General features: G+C 47.2%; 1 protein-coding gene across 9 annotated transcripts in view; it reads right to left on the minus strand.

The window, feature by feature from the left end:
• ATXN2 (ataxin 2) overlaps positions 1-17,284 on the minus strand; it is a 472,151-nt gene that overhangs the window by 231,135 nt on the left and 223,732 nt on the right. For all 9 annotated transcript variants that reach the window (XM_029571731.1, XM_029571728.1, XM_029571730.1 and 6 more), the window contains one exon: positions 8,955-9,152. In XM_029571731.1, coding sequence (XP_029427591.1) covers positions 8,955-9,152 — 198 coding nt within the window. The remainder of the gene's footprint in view (positions 1-8,954; positions 9,153-17,284) is intronic.

A 17,284-nucleotide genomic window follows, 5' to 3' on the forward strand; every position in this document is an offset into this window, starting at 1 on the left:
GATGATACGGGCGGTTGAGTCGGTTGTGTAGGACTCAGTGATGCCGGTAGTGAAGGCTGAGGAGAGAGCCTAGGAGGCTGTGGGTGCGTAGACTGCAGATCCTGAAGAAATGTATTCAGCGCTTGTGAAATCTGTTGCATGGCTTTGGATGCAAGTTGTTCTGGCTGAGGCTGTGATGGAATTGGTGTGTGAGGAATTGCAGCTAAAAGAAAAGTCTTGAGGCGTTGTCAAAGACTTATGTCATTTTGGAAGAGGCGTCCCTACTTGAGGAGAATGTGGTCTACTACGGGATGCTGATGACCAATCCGAGATAGAACCGCCACTGAGTAAAAGAGCTTTAGAGCAGTGGTTCTCAACCAGTGTGTTGCCAAGAACACACAGATGTGTCGCCACACTTCCCAATCCCCCGCTGACCCAGCTTTTCCCCCTCCCGAGCAAAATAGGTCCTCCGCCCGGGCTTAAAATGCTGATAGCCCAGGCGGAACGCAGCAGGACAGCTGGAGTCAGCGGCACCGGCATGCTCTCTTCTTCCCGTCCCCCACCCCGCGGCCCGGAAGTAGTGAGCAGTGGGTGCATGTGCGGGAAGAAAGACCATGCTAGTACAGGCAACGTTGGCCTGAAGAAAAGAAGAGAGGTGCGGCCTGAAGGATGAGCTGCGCGGCTCGGAGAAAAACAAAGAACGTCGTCAACCCCCACGGCTGATGGGACTCCTCTCTCTGCGAGGGCTGAAAATGAAGTAAGTTGCTGCTGCCTTTAGGGTTAGACATGGAGGAAACTGCTGCTGCCGCTAGTTTGGGGGAGGGGGAGGAGAGTGAGTGAATGAGCAAGCATGTGGGTTTGAGACCCTGTGTGTATGTGAGTGAGAGAGCATGTATGTGAATGATTGAGAGCCTGTACATGTGAAAGAGAGAATGTGTGTGATTGAGAGCTGGTTTAGGTGAGGGAGCATGTGAGTATGTGATTGAGAGCCTGTGTGTAAATGAGAGAAAAGAGAGCGAGCATGTTTGAAAGCAAGCGAATGAGAGTCTGTGTGTGAGAGAAAGAGACAGCATATAAAGTGTGTGATTGAAAGCCTGTGTGTGTAAGCCTGAAAAGATAGCATGTGTGTAATTATGTAATTAAGAGCCTATATAAGTGAGAGAGAAAAAGCACGTGTATATGTGAGCGAGAGAGAGCGAGAAGAAAGTTGCAAGCAAACCATCCCTCCTGCTAATACAAAACAATCTCGGGGCACTTGGATATCAAATGTTCCCAGGTATGCAGAGCAAAAAATTGTATCATTTTTCATTACTGGGTCTTTGTGTCTGCTATTTTGAAATATTTTGTTATCTAGAAATTATTTATGAGTTTTTAATTATTGGATATTCCATTCATCCGCTGTTTTGAAATCTGTTTTTTTTTAGTATGGTTTTACTGCTACTGATTTTATATTTCTTGATTTGTTTTATAAGGATGAGTGATTTTTTTTTTCTCTGTTGCACTGCTTACAGAGACTCTGGTTTGTTGCGGTTTCCAATTCAGTTTTTGTCTGCATGCTTCTAGTTATGCGTTTTGGTCTCTTTATTCTTTGTTAGGTGAGGTCAGCACATGTGATTCAGGTGAGGTTTTCTGCTGGCGTGTAGTTTCTGTGTAGGGCTCTATAGCAGCCTGACTTGGTCCATTTTCCTAATAGGAGGTGTACTGGTGTCTTAAGGCCTGGTATAATTTTCAGTGTTGCCTTTTCTTAGGTAAGGTGGCTACTGTTAAGTGCTGGAAATTGGTGCTGTTTTGGTGTGGGATGTTTATTGTTTATGCAATTTCTGTTCAGACAGAATACGTATTTTTTGTGTCATTCTTAACAATAAATTGTAATGAGCAGTGTGTCACACATGTGAGCGTGGTCTATCAGATGTGTCAGGATGGGAAAAAAGTTGAGAACCACTGCTCTAGAAGACTCAGAGTCGGAGAAGAGCTCTACTTCCACGTCGGAGTCTGCATTTGGTTGTTTTGATGTGATGGAAAGACCCGACATTCCTGAATGTGTAGGAGCAGCTTTAAGTATATGCATAGTCTTCTGTGTTTTCTTCTGGTGTTGTTCCTGCCCATGAAGCAGTGACTGTTTCGAGGAAAGCGTCATGTGCGTCGGGGTTTGTGCCTATATCACGGGCGTCGAGTGCTTCATTTGCTTGCCGTGCTTCAAAGACGCGCCATGCTTCGGATGCTTTGAAATCTTACAGCGCTCTGTATTCTCCGATGCATCGATATTTTTGGACACTTTGGCTTCGCATGATCCAACGCCTTCGATGCCAAGGAGCGTGGGGTAAACGAGAACAGGTCCCTGTGTCCCGATCTGCTCATGAGGGGGTTTGCGAGTCGAGGCCTCAACCCTTTTTCCCGGCTCTGGCGCCAAGATGATCCCCCGTCTCCAACGAAGCAGCTCTCTTGGATGGCGTTTTCCTGTGTTTTTGCGCCGGTCCCAGCGAAGACTGTGTGGAAGGCGCCTGTAAACACGCTATTTTCTCTGCGCATTGCTTCTGGGCCCAGGGGGACATACAACCACAGTCTCGACAGGAGGCTTGGTCGTGGTCCGGGCCCAGGCATATATAACAGTAATTATGTCCATCTGTTATAGACATAATTTTCCCACATTGGCAGTATTTAAAACCAGACGGCTTAACGAGCCATCACTGCCAAAAACAATGTTCGAAAAATTCACAAAAATATTGAGATGAGGAGAGAGAGAAAAACCCCATGAGCGATCGGCTCGTGGAAAAAAAAGAGACTGAGGAGAACAAACAGAATCGCACGGGAAGACTACCGTGCAGCCATACAGAGTTAAAAACTCTGTCACTAACTAAGAGAAACTCCACCTACTCCTGGTCACGTTCATGCTCCCAGAAAGCATGGTTAATTCAGCCCTGCTATCGACAGGAAACAAGGGTCTACTATATGTATTCCCTCTAATTCCCTTAACAACAAAGACAATCCTCAAATTAAGGAAGGATACAGAAAGAAGGATTGTAATAGCCCTGTTTTGGCCATGCCAAATTTGGTTCCCATGACTGCACAGATTGCCCCTTACTGGTATTACCTCCTCACTCAATACAGAGAAACAATACTCTATCCCAACCTCAAGACACTAGCACTAACAACCTGGATATTGAAAGCAAACTAATTAAGAGCTGCCTGATGAAGGTAATGAAGCAAGCCACAAAGAAACCAATCACAAGAAAATCTTTTAACTATAAATGAACAAGATTAGCCGTTGGTGCTGATCATGCAATTCAGACCCCCTTCTCCTGTGCCATCCCAGTGTTGCTGCAATATTTAATGCATCTTGTTAAAACCAGCTAAAAGTCAAACTCAGTAGCACATCTGAGTGCCATTGCAGTACAGTATATCACAAACAAGAGGGAGGAAAATCAGTTTCCTATCATCCAATAATTTCTAGATTTATTAAGGGGCTTTACAACTTAAAACCTTCAATTAAAACACCGCCACCACAATGGGATCCCAATATGGTATTAAAACAATTAATGAGGCAGTCATATGAACCTATGGCAACAAACAAACAAAATTCATGTCCTGTAAAACCCTCTGACAGCCATCACATCAGCATGGAGATTAAAGGGTCGATGCAGTAAAATGCGCGGGAGAGCCGGCACTCCGAGGCGAGTGCCTGCTCTCCCAACACGAGATTCCCTCAGTTCTCTCTTCTCTTTGCACCCATACACTATCCTGTCCGAGGAATTTAACACTATCAAAGCATTCATATCTCATTCCAAGATGATTGGCAATCCTATCCACATACTCAAACACAAATACCAACCTTTCACACAGACACACCATAAACTGCAACACCTTAACAGGCACCTGATCCCAATCATGCTCACACCATTCACTCAATTCCTAGGCCTCACGACCCTATCCATTCTACTATTTAACGCACAATCCATCACAAAAAAAACCTCCATACTACATGACTTACTACTGGACGACAAACCAGACATATGTGCCATAACTGAATCGTGGCTGAAAGACACTGATTCTGTCCTACTTAACCAACTGCCCATCAATACATATGACATCTTCTCCATCCCTAGACCCAAAAAAAAGGGAGGTGGACTTCTACTTTCTGCCAAAAAAGAACTAAAGTTAATCTCATATCCTGTGCAAATCAACACGAAATTCGAAATTGGCCTGTTTAAATCACCCAACCTTCAGATCTGTCTTGTTTATATACCTCCAGGCATACTTGAAAAAAAACCCTCTCCCCTCATCGAATGTATTGCGTAAAATATCAAGTTTGACACACCAGCTATTATTCTGGATGACTTCAACATACACGTTGATGCCCTACCTCTCTCACCTGCCTCTGAAACGTTTATTGCAGCCTTAAAGGCTATGGGATTTACTCAAATCCTGTCAGGCCCTACCCATCAAGCAGGCCATACTCTAGACCTGATATTCACTAACGACTCCATTAATGCCACCTCACCCATCTGCACCCCTATACCTTGGTCAGACCACCACCTTATTCACACCACCCTAACGTTCCAACGCAATGTATCTCAAAAAACAACAGAAGGTAAAACTATTCAGGTGCGCAAGCTATGTGCAAAAGATGAGCTTACCAATGCTCTCAACAAGGAACTACACAACCTTGACCTTACTGATGCTAACACTGCACTCGCAACATGGCACTCTCTAACTAACACTGTTGCAACCAAAATTTGCCCTCTACGCACTAAGAAAATCAAACTCCCCAATACAACAAAAAAACCTTGGTACACTCCCGAAGTAAAAAGTCTCAAATGCACCCTTAGGAAACTAGAAAGAGATTGGCGTAATGACCCCTCTCTCTCACGACGTAATGCTTACAAAACAATCTTAAACAAATACCGTGAACAAACTCACAATGCAAAAAAGGAATACTATGCCAAAAGAATTCATGATTTGCAATTTAACGCAAATGCGCTATTTACATATGTAGCCCAATTGACAAAACCCAATACTACACCCCACATGGACAAAGACGCTGAAAAGAGAAGTGAAGAACTTGCCAAATTCTTTCATGAGAAAATCGCGAAAATCATGACCCGATTTCCTAACAACAATCTTCCTGCCAAACCCATCCCCAATATACGGCATGCCACTTTCAATTCCTTTGATCTCACCGGCTCCTTAGAAATTGAAAACACCATTAAAAAAATGAAGCCAGCCACACATCCTAGTGACACTATTCCTACAAAGCTCCTCATATCTATCCCTGAAATAATTGCTCCACACATTGCTAATATTATCAATTGCTCCCTTACCCATGGAGAAGTTCCCACACCAATGAAACAAGCCATCATTAAACCCATACTAAAGAAACCCAAAGCTGAGCCCTCTGACCTCTCTAATTACCGGCCCATTTCCAATCTACCCTTCCTAGCAAAAATCCTTGAAAAAATTGTAAACACACAACTCACAGATTACCTGGAAAAGCATAATTTTCTCGCTCCCACTCAATTTGGCTTTCGTAAGCATCTTAGCACCGAAACCCTTCTTATCTCACTCACCAACGCCATCCTCACTGGGCTTGACAAAGGGCACTCCTACCTCATAGCCATGCTTGATATATCGGCAGCATTTGACACCATAAACCACAATATCCTCATTTCCCGTCTCAGTGAAATAGGTATAGCTAACACCCCACTGCGCTGGTTTGAATCCTACCTTCAAGATAGACAATACAAAGTCTTCTTCGGGGACAAAGAATCTCAACTATACAACATAAACCATGGAGTACCCCAGGGTTCTGCCCTATCTTCTACCCTTTTTAATATATACATCCTCCCCCTCTGTCACCTCCTTTCTGAACTTGGGCTCTTGTACTTCATCTATGCTGATGATGTACAAATTGTCATCCCAATTACTGACTCCCTGACCAATGCCCTCAGAAAATGGGAAACTGCCCTATCAGATATAAGCGCACTCCTCACCAGCATCAACTTAGCCATCAATCCTGACAAAACCGAACTCATGATAATCTCCCCCAACAAAGGCAACAACAAAGAATCCTCCACACTCTCACCTCTCCCTTTAGCCATCTCTACTGAACATGTCAAAAACCTAGGCGTCACTATTGACAGCCATCTTAATTTTAAAAAACACATCAATAATACTATAAAAGATGGATACTTCAAACTGCATACCCTTAAGAAACTTAAACCCCTCCTATACCAATGTGATTTCCGCACAGTGCTGCAATCCCTACTATTTGCTAAACTCGACTACTGTAACGCCCTGCTGTTAGGCCTCCCCAATTCCACCATCCTACCCCTGCAAATGTTACAAAATGCTGCGGCCCGTATCCTCACCAATACTAGAAGGTCAGATCATATCACTCCCATACTTAAAGAATTGCATTGGCTACCAGTTGCTCAAAGAATCACCTTTAAAGTCCTATCTCTAATACATAAGACCCTATACACTGAGAACATGAACTGGCTCAATTACGCAATACAGTTCCGCAAACACTCCAGAACCCCCAGACCGCAACACGCAGCTACACTCCAATTACCCCCTCACAAAACTACCAGACTCGACACAACCAGAAAACATGCCTTTGCCTTAGCTGGCCCCTCCTGCTGGAACAGTTTGCCACCTGACCTTCGTCAGGAACTATGCCCAAAAAAATTCAAGCAGAAACTTAAAACATGGTTATTCTTAAAAGCCTTCACATAAAGCAACCACCTTCACTTCCAGCTACTCCCCCCTTGCTTCTCCCTGAGACCAAACTTATGTAAATTTGTAATTATGCATTATCCTTCGAGTTACATAATGTACTCCTCTCTAGTATCTCTATAAAGTTGATGCCTAGTAATCTATTATAACTAATGTATTTAATGTATTTATCATATGTATTAACGTTAATATATTCTTCTTAATTCTTCCTTTATTTTCCCTCTCCCTCCCCTTCCCTGTTTGCATTCCCTGATCCAATTTTTCCTTGTTATAATCTCCTAATGTCCTTTCTAAGTTGAATATTAATTGTAAAGCACTGCCGCTATTTTCTATCTGTTCCAGCGCTGCTGCTAAAGTTTTGTTGAATGTACACCGACATGATGTTACTAAACGAATGTCGGTATATAAAGAACCTCAAATAAATAAATAAATAAATACTAGGGACACTAGTGCGTCCCTAGCGCCTCCTTATTGGCAGAAGCGGCGGCTGTCAGCGGGTTCGACAGCAGACACTTAATTTTACCAGCGTCTGTTGTCGAACCCGCTGATAGCCATGGGTCGGAAAACAGATGCCGGCAAAGTTGAGCATCTGTTTTCCAGCCCGCGAGTCAATTTTTTTTTTTCTTTTTAATTTTGGGGCCTCTGACTTAATATCGCTATGATATTAAGTCGGAAGGTGTACAGAAAAGCATTTTTTTCTGCTTTTCTGTACATTTTCCTGGTGCCGGCCGAAATTAACTCCTTCCTTTGGGTAGGCATTAATTTCAGAGTAAAATGTGCGGCTTGGCTACACATTTTACTTTCTGTATCGCGCAGGACTAATAGGCTCATCAACATGCATTTGCATGTTGTGGGCACTATTAGTTTCGGGGGGAGGGGGGGGTGGCCTCACGGTTTCCACACGCTATTACCCCATACTATATAAGAAGTAAAAATAGCGCATCAAAAGCCCTCAGCCAAATGGGGGCCAACGGTTCGCTCGGCCGAGTGCACCATACTGCATCAGCCCGTAAGTGAGCTACATGCTCCATCTTCCATGCACTCAAATATTTAACAATCTGGTAGTATAAATGATGGGAAACTGCTTTTCCTCCCTCCTGTTGGTGATATACTGCAATGGCACTCACATATCTATCTATATATCTATCTATATACACATATATATATATATAGATATATAGATATATATATATACACACACACATATATATACATACACACACACACACATACACACACATATATATATATGCTTCGTGCCGGGGTGTGGCAATGCGTCGGTGGCCTGAGACACTGGCCCCGTTTTGGTGTGCTCCAGGGGCAGGTGGGGAGACTCCCTCATCACACTTGGGGAATCTACAAATCCCTCCCCTCGGCACTCTATCCAATCCTCACTGGGCCCAAAGCCTCGAGCTCAGAGAGATCCGAAAATGGGCATCCTCTAAGGACCCAATGGCTCAGCAAAGAATTTGAGCCTGGTTTCAGGAGATCTGCAATTTTTTTCTGAGCCATTGTGTATATATCATATTTTTCGCTTCATAAGACGCACTTTTTCCCCCCAAAAGTGGGAGGAAAATGTCTGTCTCTCTTATGGAGCGAATATAAAAAAAAAAAACAAAAAAAACTAACTATAACCCCCACCCTCCCCCCCAAAGACCTGCCAAAAGTCCCTGGTGGCCCAGCAGGGGTCCGGGAGCAATCTCCTGCACTTGGGTCGTCAGCTGCCAGTAATCAAAATGGTGCCAACGGCCCTTTGCCCTTACTATATTACAGGGGCTACTGGTGCCATTGGTCAGCCCCAGTGACACAGGGCAAAGGGCCGTCGGCACCATTTTGATTACTGGCAGCTGACGACCCAAGTGCAGGAGATCGCTCCTGGACCCCCCCACGCTGGACCACCAGGGACTTTTGGCAGACCTTGGGGGGTCAGGAGGATGGGGGTTGTAGTTAATTAATTTGTAGTTAATTAATTTCGGTCCACTCTGGGGAGTGGACCGAAATGGCCCTCCCCAGACCCAAAAACGAGATGGGGACAAAAAAAATGTCATGCACTCCCCTAATTTGCTCCATAAGCCGCACAGACGCCCGGGAACAGAGGCGGTTTAGCACACCTTTTTTTTTTTTTTAAATTTCCCCCCTCTGAATCCTAGGTGCGTCTTTTGGAGCGAAAAATATGGTAGATAGATAGAAGATTGTATGACTCAGTTTATCATTTATTTGAAAATGCTGGAACAGAAACATACCTTCACAGGATGGGGTAACTGCTCTGTTGGATGCAGGGCTAGCAGGCGTAGGTGATGTAGCTGGAAGTGGTATAGGGACAGATTCAGTGGGAAGAGTACCAGCTTGGGGAGAAGAGAGAGCTGCTCCTGAGGCAGCATTCCCAATACTGCTCTGTCTTGGAGATCTGGGTCTGTGCGCTTTAGGAGATAATCTTGGAACTAGGGATTAAAGTAAAAATTATCCTATAATGGAATCTTGCAATGTTATTTTACAAAATATTGTGCTGATAAATATTTTAAACTTTTTACTCTACCTTATCAAAACAGTTAGAAAGACCACAGTACAATGAGTTTTCTACAACATATGAAATGTCAAGAAACTAAACATCTTCATGCCATGAAACAATCAGTTTATTGTATAAATTATGCCAATAACAATTTCATATTAAGCCTGAAAAAAACCCAAACAAGCTATTTGTTTGGGGTTTTCAAGTTTTATCTTATACCTATGGCTTTCCAAGCCTGTTCTAGTGACCCCAAGGTCCGCTGGATTTTCAAGATATCACAATGAATATTCATGAGATCAATTTGGATACTTTGAAGATCCAGTATATGCAAATTATCCTCACGCATGTTCATTGTGGATATCGTGATCTGAAAACCCAAATGGCTATGGGGGTCACCAGGATAGGTTTGGGAAGCCCCATTATATACCCTCTCCTCCTCCGCAAAAACAACTAGCTCCATTTCCTGCTGTTTAAAACAGTGGCAGCAAGACAGCCTTGCTGCTGAAAGTAGAGATACATCTATACATGAGCAGGGCTGAAATTAGGCATAAGTAACATAGGGCGCCAAATATGAAGGTGCCCAAAAACTGGAACTCCCCCTGCTCTCTGACTTCTGGGGATGAAACTCTCAACATCTGGTCCTCTGCCTATGGGTGCCATAATCTTAAATTTGGCCCTGTACATGAGAGACAGCCACCTCACTAATTTATATTGCAACGTCTAAAGAATAAAAATCAATATATACATTTTTATCTGCTTCAAATAAAAACTCTGTAAGATTGTGTGTCTTTCTACTTCTAAAATGTCCTCTATATAAACTCACACTCACATAAACCATTTAAAATGATGATACCACACTTTTTTCCTATAAAATGTTGCTATAATTGTAATGTAAAATCTGATTTTCTTGAAGAGAAAGTTCTACCAGATTAAAAATAAATACCATGGAGTACAACGAACATTTTCTGTACCCAGGAACCTTACATTTTCTAACCTTTCTGTATCATTTTATGTAGCAGCTTAAAAATAAGCTGCTACATGACAGATAACAGGTACCAAAATGATGGGTTTATTTATTTAATGGGAGATATAAGAAAATTATTCCTTACCTGCTAATTTTTGTTCCTGTAGTACCATGGATCAGTCCAGATGGTGGGTTATGTCCCCCGTCCAGCAGATGGAGTCAGAACAGAGCTTGAGAGTGCCACCTTATATACCAGTACACTCTCTGCTGGAGCTCAGTATAACGAATAGCAAAGCCCAAAAGAGCAAAACAATTTGGATCAAGAACACCTAAGTATGAAAAACACTAGAAAATATAACAGAAAACGACCTCCAAAAAAGGCCGCAACAGCCAACTTGTGAGGAGCTGTGAACAGTAATAGGCGAATTGAGAAAAGAGAACAGAAAGACAGTCACACGTAATAGCCCGAGCAGGAGCCCAAAATCCCAGAGTGGTGGGCATCTGGACTGATCCATGGTACTACAGGAACGAAAATTAGCAGGTAAGGAATAATTTTCTTTTCCCTGTACGTACCAGGATCAGTCCAGACGGTGGGATGTACCCAAGCTTCCCTAATTCGGGTGGGGCCCTGAGAGCCCTGCTCGGAGTACCTGATCGCCAAAGTGCCCAGGGGCCGAAGGCGCCAGGTGTAGTCGATAATGCCTGGAGAACATGTGAAGAGATTTCCATGTCACCGCCAGACAGATTTCCTGCGGGGAGACGGAATGAGACTCCGCCCAGGACGCCGCCTGCGAACGCGTAGAGTGAGCTATGACGCCCCTAGGCGGATCCCGACCAGCACCGATATAAGCCGCCGAGATGGCGTCCTTTATCCAGCGCGCAATGGTCGCCTTCGATGCCGAGGAACCTCTCTTAGGGCCCGACCAGAGCACAAACAAATGATCGGAAACCCGGAAGTCATTTGTAGCCTCCAGGTAGTGGAGAAGCGCGCGCTTGACGTCTAAATGACGAAGAGACCTCGATTCCTCTGGGGCGAACGCCGGGAGTTCCACCGTCTGATTCAAGTGAAAAGAAGAAATCACCTTCAGGAGAAAGGACGGTACTGTACGAAGCGAGACCCCCGCTTCCGAAATGCGAAGGTAAGGTTCCCTGCAGGATAATGCTTGCAGCTCCGAGATGCGACGGGCGGAGCAGATGGCTACGAGAAATACCATCTTCATAGTCAGATCCTTAAGAGTAGCCCCTTGGAGTGGTTCAAAGGGCGCGCCCGACAGGGCTCGGAGAACCAGGTTGAGACTCCACGACGGAACGGGATCCCTGACCGGCGGTCGTAGGTGTTTAACACCCTTCAGGAAGCGTGCGATGTCCGGCTGAAGAGGCAGAGAGATCGCTTTCTGTACTAGCGCATTCAGAGCTGCCACTTGAACCCGGAGAGAATTGTATGCAAGTCCCTTGTCCAGTCCATCCTGCAAAAACTGAAGAATCAGTGGTACCGTCGCCTCCGTGGGCCGGGCCCCATGATCGGCACACCAGGCCTCGAAGACCTTCCAGACTCGAACGTAGGCAACGGAAGTAGAAGGCTTATGAGCCCTTAGCATCGTCGAGATTACCGCCTCCGGATAGCCTCTGCGGCGGAGACGGCGCCGTTCAAAAGCCATGCCGCAAGACAGAAGAGTTCTGCCTGCTCAAAAAATACCGGCCCCTGGTGCAGGAGACGAGGAAGGTGACTCAGACGTATCGGCCCGTCCACCGCCATGTGAAGCAGATCTGCAAACCAGGGACGACGTGGCCACTCCGGAGCAACGAGGATCACGGACCTGCTGTGGTTCTCTATTCGGCGCAATATCTTGCCCACTAGGGGCCAGGGGGGGAAGGCATAGAGCAACTGATCTGGCGGCCACGGAAGAACTAGAGCATCTACCCCCTCTGCGCCGTGCTCTCTTCTGCGACTGAAGAAGCGCGGGACCTTGGTGTTGAGGGCGGTCGCCATCAAATCCAGTCGTGGTGTTCCCCAGCGGCAAACAAGTAGCTGCATCGCTTCGGAGAGAGACCATTCGCCGGGGTCCAGCTGCTGACGACTCAAGTAATCTGCCTGAATGTTGTCCACCCCGGCGATGTGAGAGGCCGCGATTCGGACAAGATGGATTTCCGCCCATGCCATCAGGAGCGTGGTTTCGGCTGAGACATGCTTGCTTCTCGTCCCGCCTTGTCGATTGATGTAGGCCACAGTGGTCGCGTTGTCCGAGAGAATCCGTACCTCTCTGTTCCGAATCAGAGGAAGGAAACGCTGTAGCGCGAGGCGCACTGCCCTGGTCTCCAGGCGATTCATCGGCCACCTCGCCTCCTCTGGTGACCACGTCCCCTGCGTGGCGCTTCGTTCGCAGACGGCAACCCATCCCACGAGACTGGCATCGGTGGTCACCACCACCCAAGTGGGAACTTCGAGCGAGACGCCGCGAGCCAAGTGAGCCGGGACCAGCCACCAATCTAGACTTTCCCTGGCCGACTGAGGAAGTGGTAGGATCACCTGATACTCCTGTGATACCGGTTTCCAACGGGAAAGAAGAGACGCCTGCAGAGGGCGCAGGTGTGCAAATGCCCAGGGTACCATGTCGATAGTGGAGGCCATCACTCCCAGGAGCTGCAGATAATTCCAGGCAGGGGGCTCCAACAAGGCAGAGAACTGACGTACGTGTTCCCTCAAGGAGTGGGCCTTGTCCGAACGCAAAAACACCATGCCTTGCTGAGTGTCGAAGGTCGCTCCCAGGAAATCCAAGCGTTGAGAGGGTACGAGGGAACTCTTGGGGAGGTTCACCACCCAGCCCAGGGAGCGGAGTACCTCTAGAACTCTGGCCACCGAGGCCTGCCCGTGTGAGAAGGACTTCGCGCGAACCAGCCAGTCGTCCAGGTAAAGGTGCACTAGGATACCCTCCTTTCGAAGCGCCGCCGCCGCCACCACAACCATGATCTTGGTGAACGTCCGAGGAGCGGTCGCCAGGCCGAAGGGCAGGGCCCGGAACTGAAAATGCTGACCGAGGATCTTGAAGCGGAGGTAACGCCGATGGGCCGGCAGGATGGGGATGTGCAGATACGCCTCCGTTAGATCCAGGGAAGCAAGGAACGCCCCCTGGTGCACTGCGGCAATCACCAACCGTAGGGTTTCCATGCGGAACCTGCTGACCCACAGGGATCGGTTTACCTCCTTTAAGTCCAGGATGGGACGAAAAGTACCGTCCTTCTTGGGCACTACGAAGTAGATGGAATAATGTCCCAAGCCCACCTCCGCGAAGGGCACGGGAACAATGGCCTCTATGGTCTGCAGCCGGTCTTAGTGTTTGTTGAACCACAATCCTCTTGAGATCCGAACCGCAAGGGGAAAAGAGAAACCTGTCCCTTGGCGGGCGGACAAACTCCAAAGCGTAGCCGTGCTGTATAGTGTCCAGTACACACTGGTCTGTAGAAATATTTACCCACTCCTCGTAGAATTCTGTGAGACGGCCCCCGATGGTGAGATTGGAGGAGTGGGCCACTCTGGCATCATTGGGCGGGCTTGGCGGGGGGTTCCCCTGCCCTGGACCATCTCGCGCGGATCTCCGCCCACGAAAGGAACGCGACCAAGGCTGTGGTCTGCTGGGGGCTGTCCGAGGCCCAGGCTGCCGGTACAACCTGTAACGCCGCTGTGCCCTAGCCCTGGTTCTGGTGGAGGCAAAAGACCGGAAAGGACGCTGTCTATCTTCGGGTAACCGATGCACCGAGTTATCCCCCAGAGACTTGATGATTTGATCTAGATCCTCTCCAAAGAGAAACTTCCCCCGAAACAGAAGGGAGCCCAGGCTAGACTTGGAGGAGGCATCCGCCGACCAATTACGGAGCCACAGAAGCCGACGAGCCGCTACGACCGATACCATGGACCTCGCCAGTACTCGAAAGAGGTCATACAGAGCGACCACCCCCTAAGCTATGGCAGATTCCAGGCTGTCCGCCTGGGCGGCCTCTTCGGGAGGTAACTCCTGAGACATGAGAAGCTGTTGGACCCAGAGTAAACTGGCCCGCTGTGTCAGTGAGCTACACATGACGGCACGCATCCCTAAGGCAGAGACTTCAAAGACCCGCTTAAGGAAAGTTTCCAGCTTGCGGTCCTGCGTGTCCCGTAGGGCCGTCCCGCCTGTGACCGGGATTGTCGTCCTCTTCGTCACCGCTGATACCGCCGAGTCCACCTTGGGAACCCAGATGAGATCCAGGAAATTCTCCGGCAGCGGATACAATTTTTCCATGGCACGGGTGAACGCCTCAGGGGTGTCCCATTCCCTGTAAGGAGCTGTAAAAAAAAAACTCATGAACTGGAAAAGCCCGCGCCCTAGGACGGAGGGCGGCCAAAACTGGGTCCCCTTTCCTGGAGGACGTAGCCACAGCCGGGGCCACTGGCGCTGGAGGATCCGGTGGAGGATCAAGGTCTAGCTCCTGTAGGATCTGGTGAATGAGGTCATCAAGCTCCTCCTTCTGAAAAATCCATAGGGCGCGTGGGTCGTCGCCATCCGCCTGTCCATCAGCGTGCGCTGTGTCCGGCGGGTCCGAGGGGTCAAAACCCATCGGTGAAGCCGTCCCCTCGGCCCGGGGTGGCAAACAAGTGGTCCCTGGAACCGCGCCAGCCGGATTCTGTGACCCAGGGGGAGAGAATGAGACCTTAGGAATCTTGGGAGGAGGAGGTCCCGCTGAGGGACCCCCCGGGCCTACCAGGCCCTGTAAATAGGCCGTGTGCATCTTTAAAATAAAATCCGGCGAAAAAAACGGTAGGCCGGAGGACATGCCCGAGGGAGAGCCCTCCTGAGGCATCCGGTCGGGCAAACCCCCCTCAGGGACCCGATGTGGGCAAGAGACGTCACGATAGGCTCCTTCCTCTTCTGGAAAACTTGCCGCCTCGTGATCCACATCCAAGATGGCCGCCATTCCCGCCAATGGCAGCGAAGTGGCCGGCCCGCGCTTCCCGGGCTGTGGGGAGGGGGGGCACTGGAGCAGGGCCAGGCCCGTGCGAGGCGCCTTCCCCCTCGGGGAGGCACCGCGGGCAAACCCCCTCCCTGGAAAATCGAGACCCCGGCTCGCCGCAGGTCTCGCAACGTGAGGACCGCGGCATGGCAACGCTGGGATCAGAAGCGCTTCGGGGGGGCCTGAAGAGTAAAGCGCACCGTGGGGGGGCCCGGAGTGGCCTTCGCAACCCGCCGAAAAAAATCCCAAGATGCTTGGTGGGGGGGGGGTTCCCCTGCCGGCGCACCCAGACCCGAGAAAAATCGTCGCCGGGCTGCAGGACCGTCAGCCGTCGCGTGCAGAGACCGGCACCACCGGCATACACGGGGCACCGTCCTGAAAAGGAAATACTGTGGAAAAAAATTTAAAATGTGTCCACTTACCCCAGAAAGGAGGAGAAGGGAACAGCGGAGGGAGGCAGAACAGAGTGGAGACACGCCTCCTCAAAAATTAGAACTTACTCTTTTTTTTTTTTTAAACTAACTTGATCCAAAATGCTTAAGAGAAATGACAGGAAAGAACTCAGATAAAGAAAGAAAAATTGAGATCCTGTCACTCTGGGGAAGGCACTGGTTTCCCCAACTCTCATCTGCTGGAGTCAGAAAGATACTGAGCTCCAGCAGAGAGTGTACTGGTATATAAGGTGGCACTCTCAAGCTTTGTTCTGACTCCATCTGCTGGACGGGGGACATAACCCACCGTCTGGACTGATCCTGGTACGTACAGGGAACTTGCTTCACTCAAAAGAACATTTCATGAAGTGGGTTACACAAAATTATATTTAAAAATTACATGAGAACACAACAAATCTAACAAAACATATCCAAACTAACAAGACTAAACATTGTACCAGGCCACAATTTCAAAAAAGAGAATATTACCCTCCTTTTCCCAAAAATACTAAAGTTCCTTTAAAAATGTTTATACTTCCCAAAAACAATAAGCTGCTAACAAAAGAAAAATTGGTTTACCTGCTAATTTTCATTCCTGTAGTACCACAGATCAATCTATACCAGTGGTTCTCAACCTTTTTCCCATAGTGACACACCTGACAAGCCACACTCACATGTGTGACACACTGCTCATTACAATTCACGGCGGAAATAAAAAGTAAAGGTCCAATAATAATTTTATTCTTTAAAATGACAAGGAAAAGATACGTATTCTGTCTGAACAGAAATTGCATAAATAGTAAACATCCCACACCAAAACAGCACCAATTTCCAGCACTTAAACAGTAACCACCTTACCTAAGAAAAGGCAACATTGAAAATATTACAGCAGGCCTTAAGACACCAATACATCTCCTATTAGGAAAACAGACCAAGTCAGGCTGCTATAGAGCCCTACACAGAAACTACACACCAGCAGAAAACCTCACCTAAATCACATGTGCTAACCCCTCACCTAACAAAGAATAAAAAGACCAAAACGCATAACTAGAAGCATGCAGATAAAAACTGAATTTGAAACTGCAACAAGCCAGAGTCTCTGTATGTGTGTAATAAAGGAAAAAAGAAACATCACCCGTCCTTATAAAATAAATCAAAAAATATCAAATCAGTAGCAGTAAAACCATACTAACAAAAAGAACAGATTTTTTCAAAACAGCTGATGAGTGGAATATCCAATAATTAAAAACTCATAAAAAATGTCTAGATACCAATAAAATATTTCAAAACAGCAGACACAAAGACCTAGTAATGAAAAATAAGGTTACAAAAATGTTTTTGCTCTGCAAAACTGGGAACGTTTGATATCCAGGTCTCCTGAGGATGTTTTGAATTAGCAGAAGGAGGGGTGGTTTGCTTGGAACTTTCTCCTCTCTCTGTCACATACCAGCGCTCTCTCTCACACTGGCTCTCAAGTACACACCTATACACACATGCTCTCAATCACTCACATATACACATGCTTTTTCTCTCACTTATATAGGCTCTTAATTACACATTTACACACATAAAGATAAAGAAAAGGAGAATAAGAAAATTATTATTTACCTGCTAATTTTCGTTCCTGTAGTACCATGGATCAGTCCAGACAGTGGGTTATGTCCCCAATCCAGCAGATGGAGTCAG

This window comes from Rhinatrema bivittatum, chromosome 11 (genome assembly GCF_901001135.1).
Source record: "Rhinatrema bivittatum chromosome 11, aRhiBiv1.1, whole genome shotgun sequence".
In the NCBI taxonomy this organism is placed as follows: domain Eukaryota; kingdom Metazoa; phylum Chordata; class Amphibia; order Gymnophiona; family Rhinatrematidae; genus Rhinatrema; species Rhinatrema bivittatum.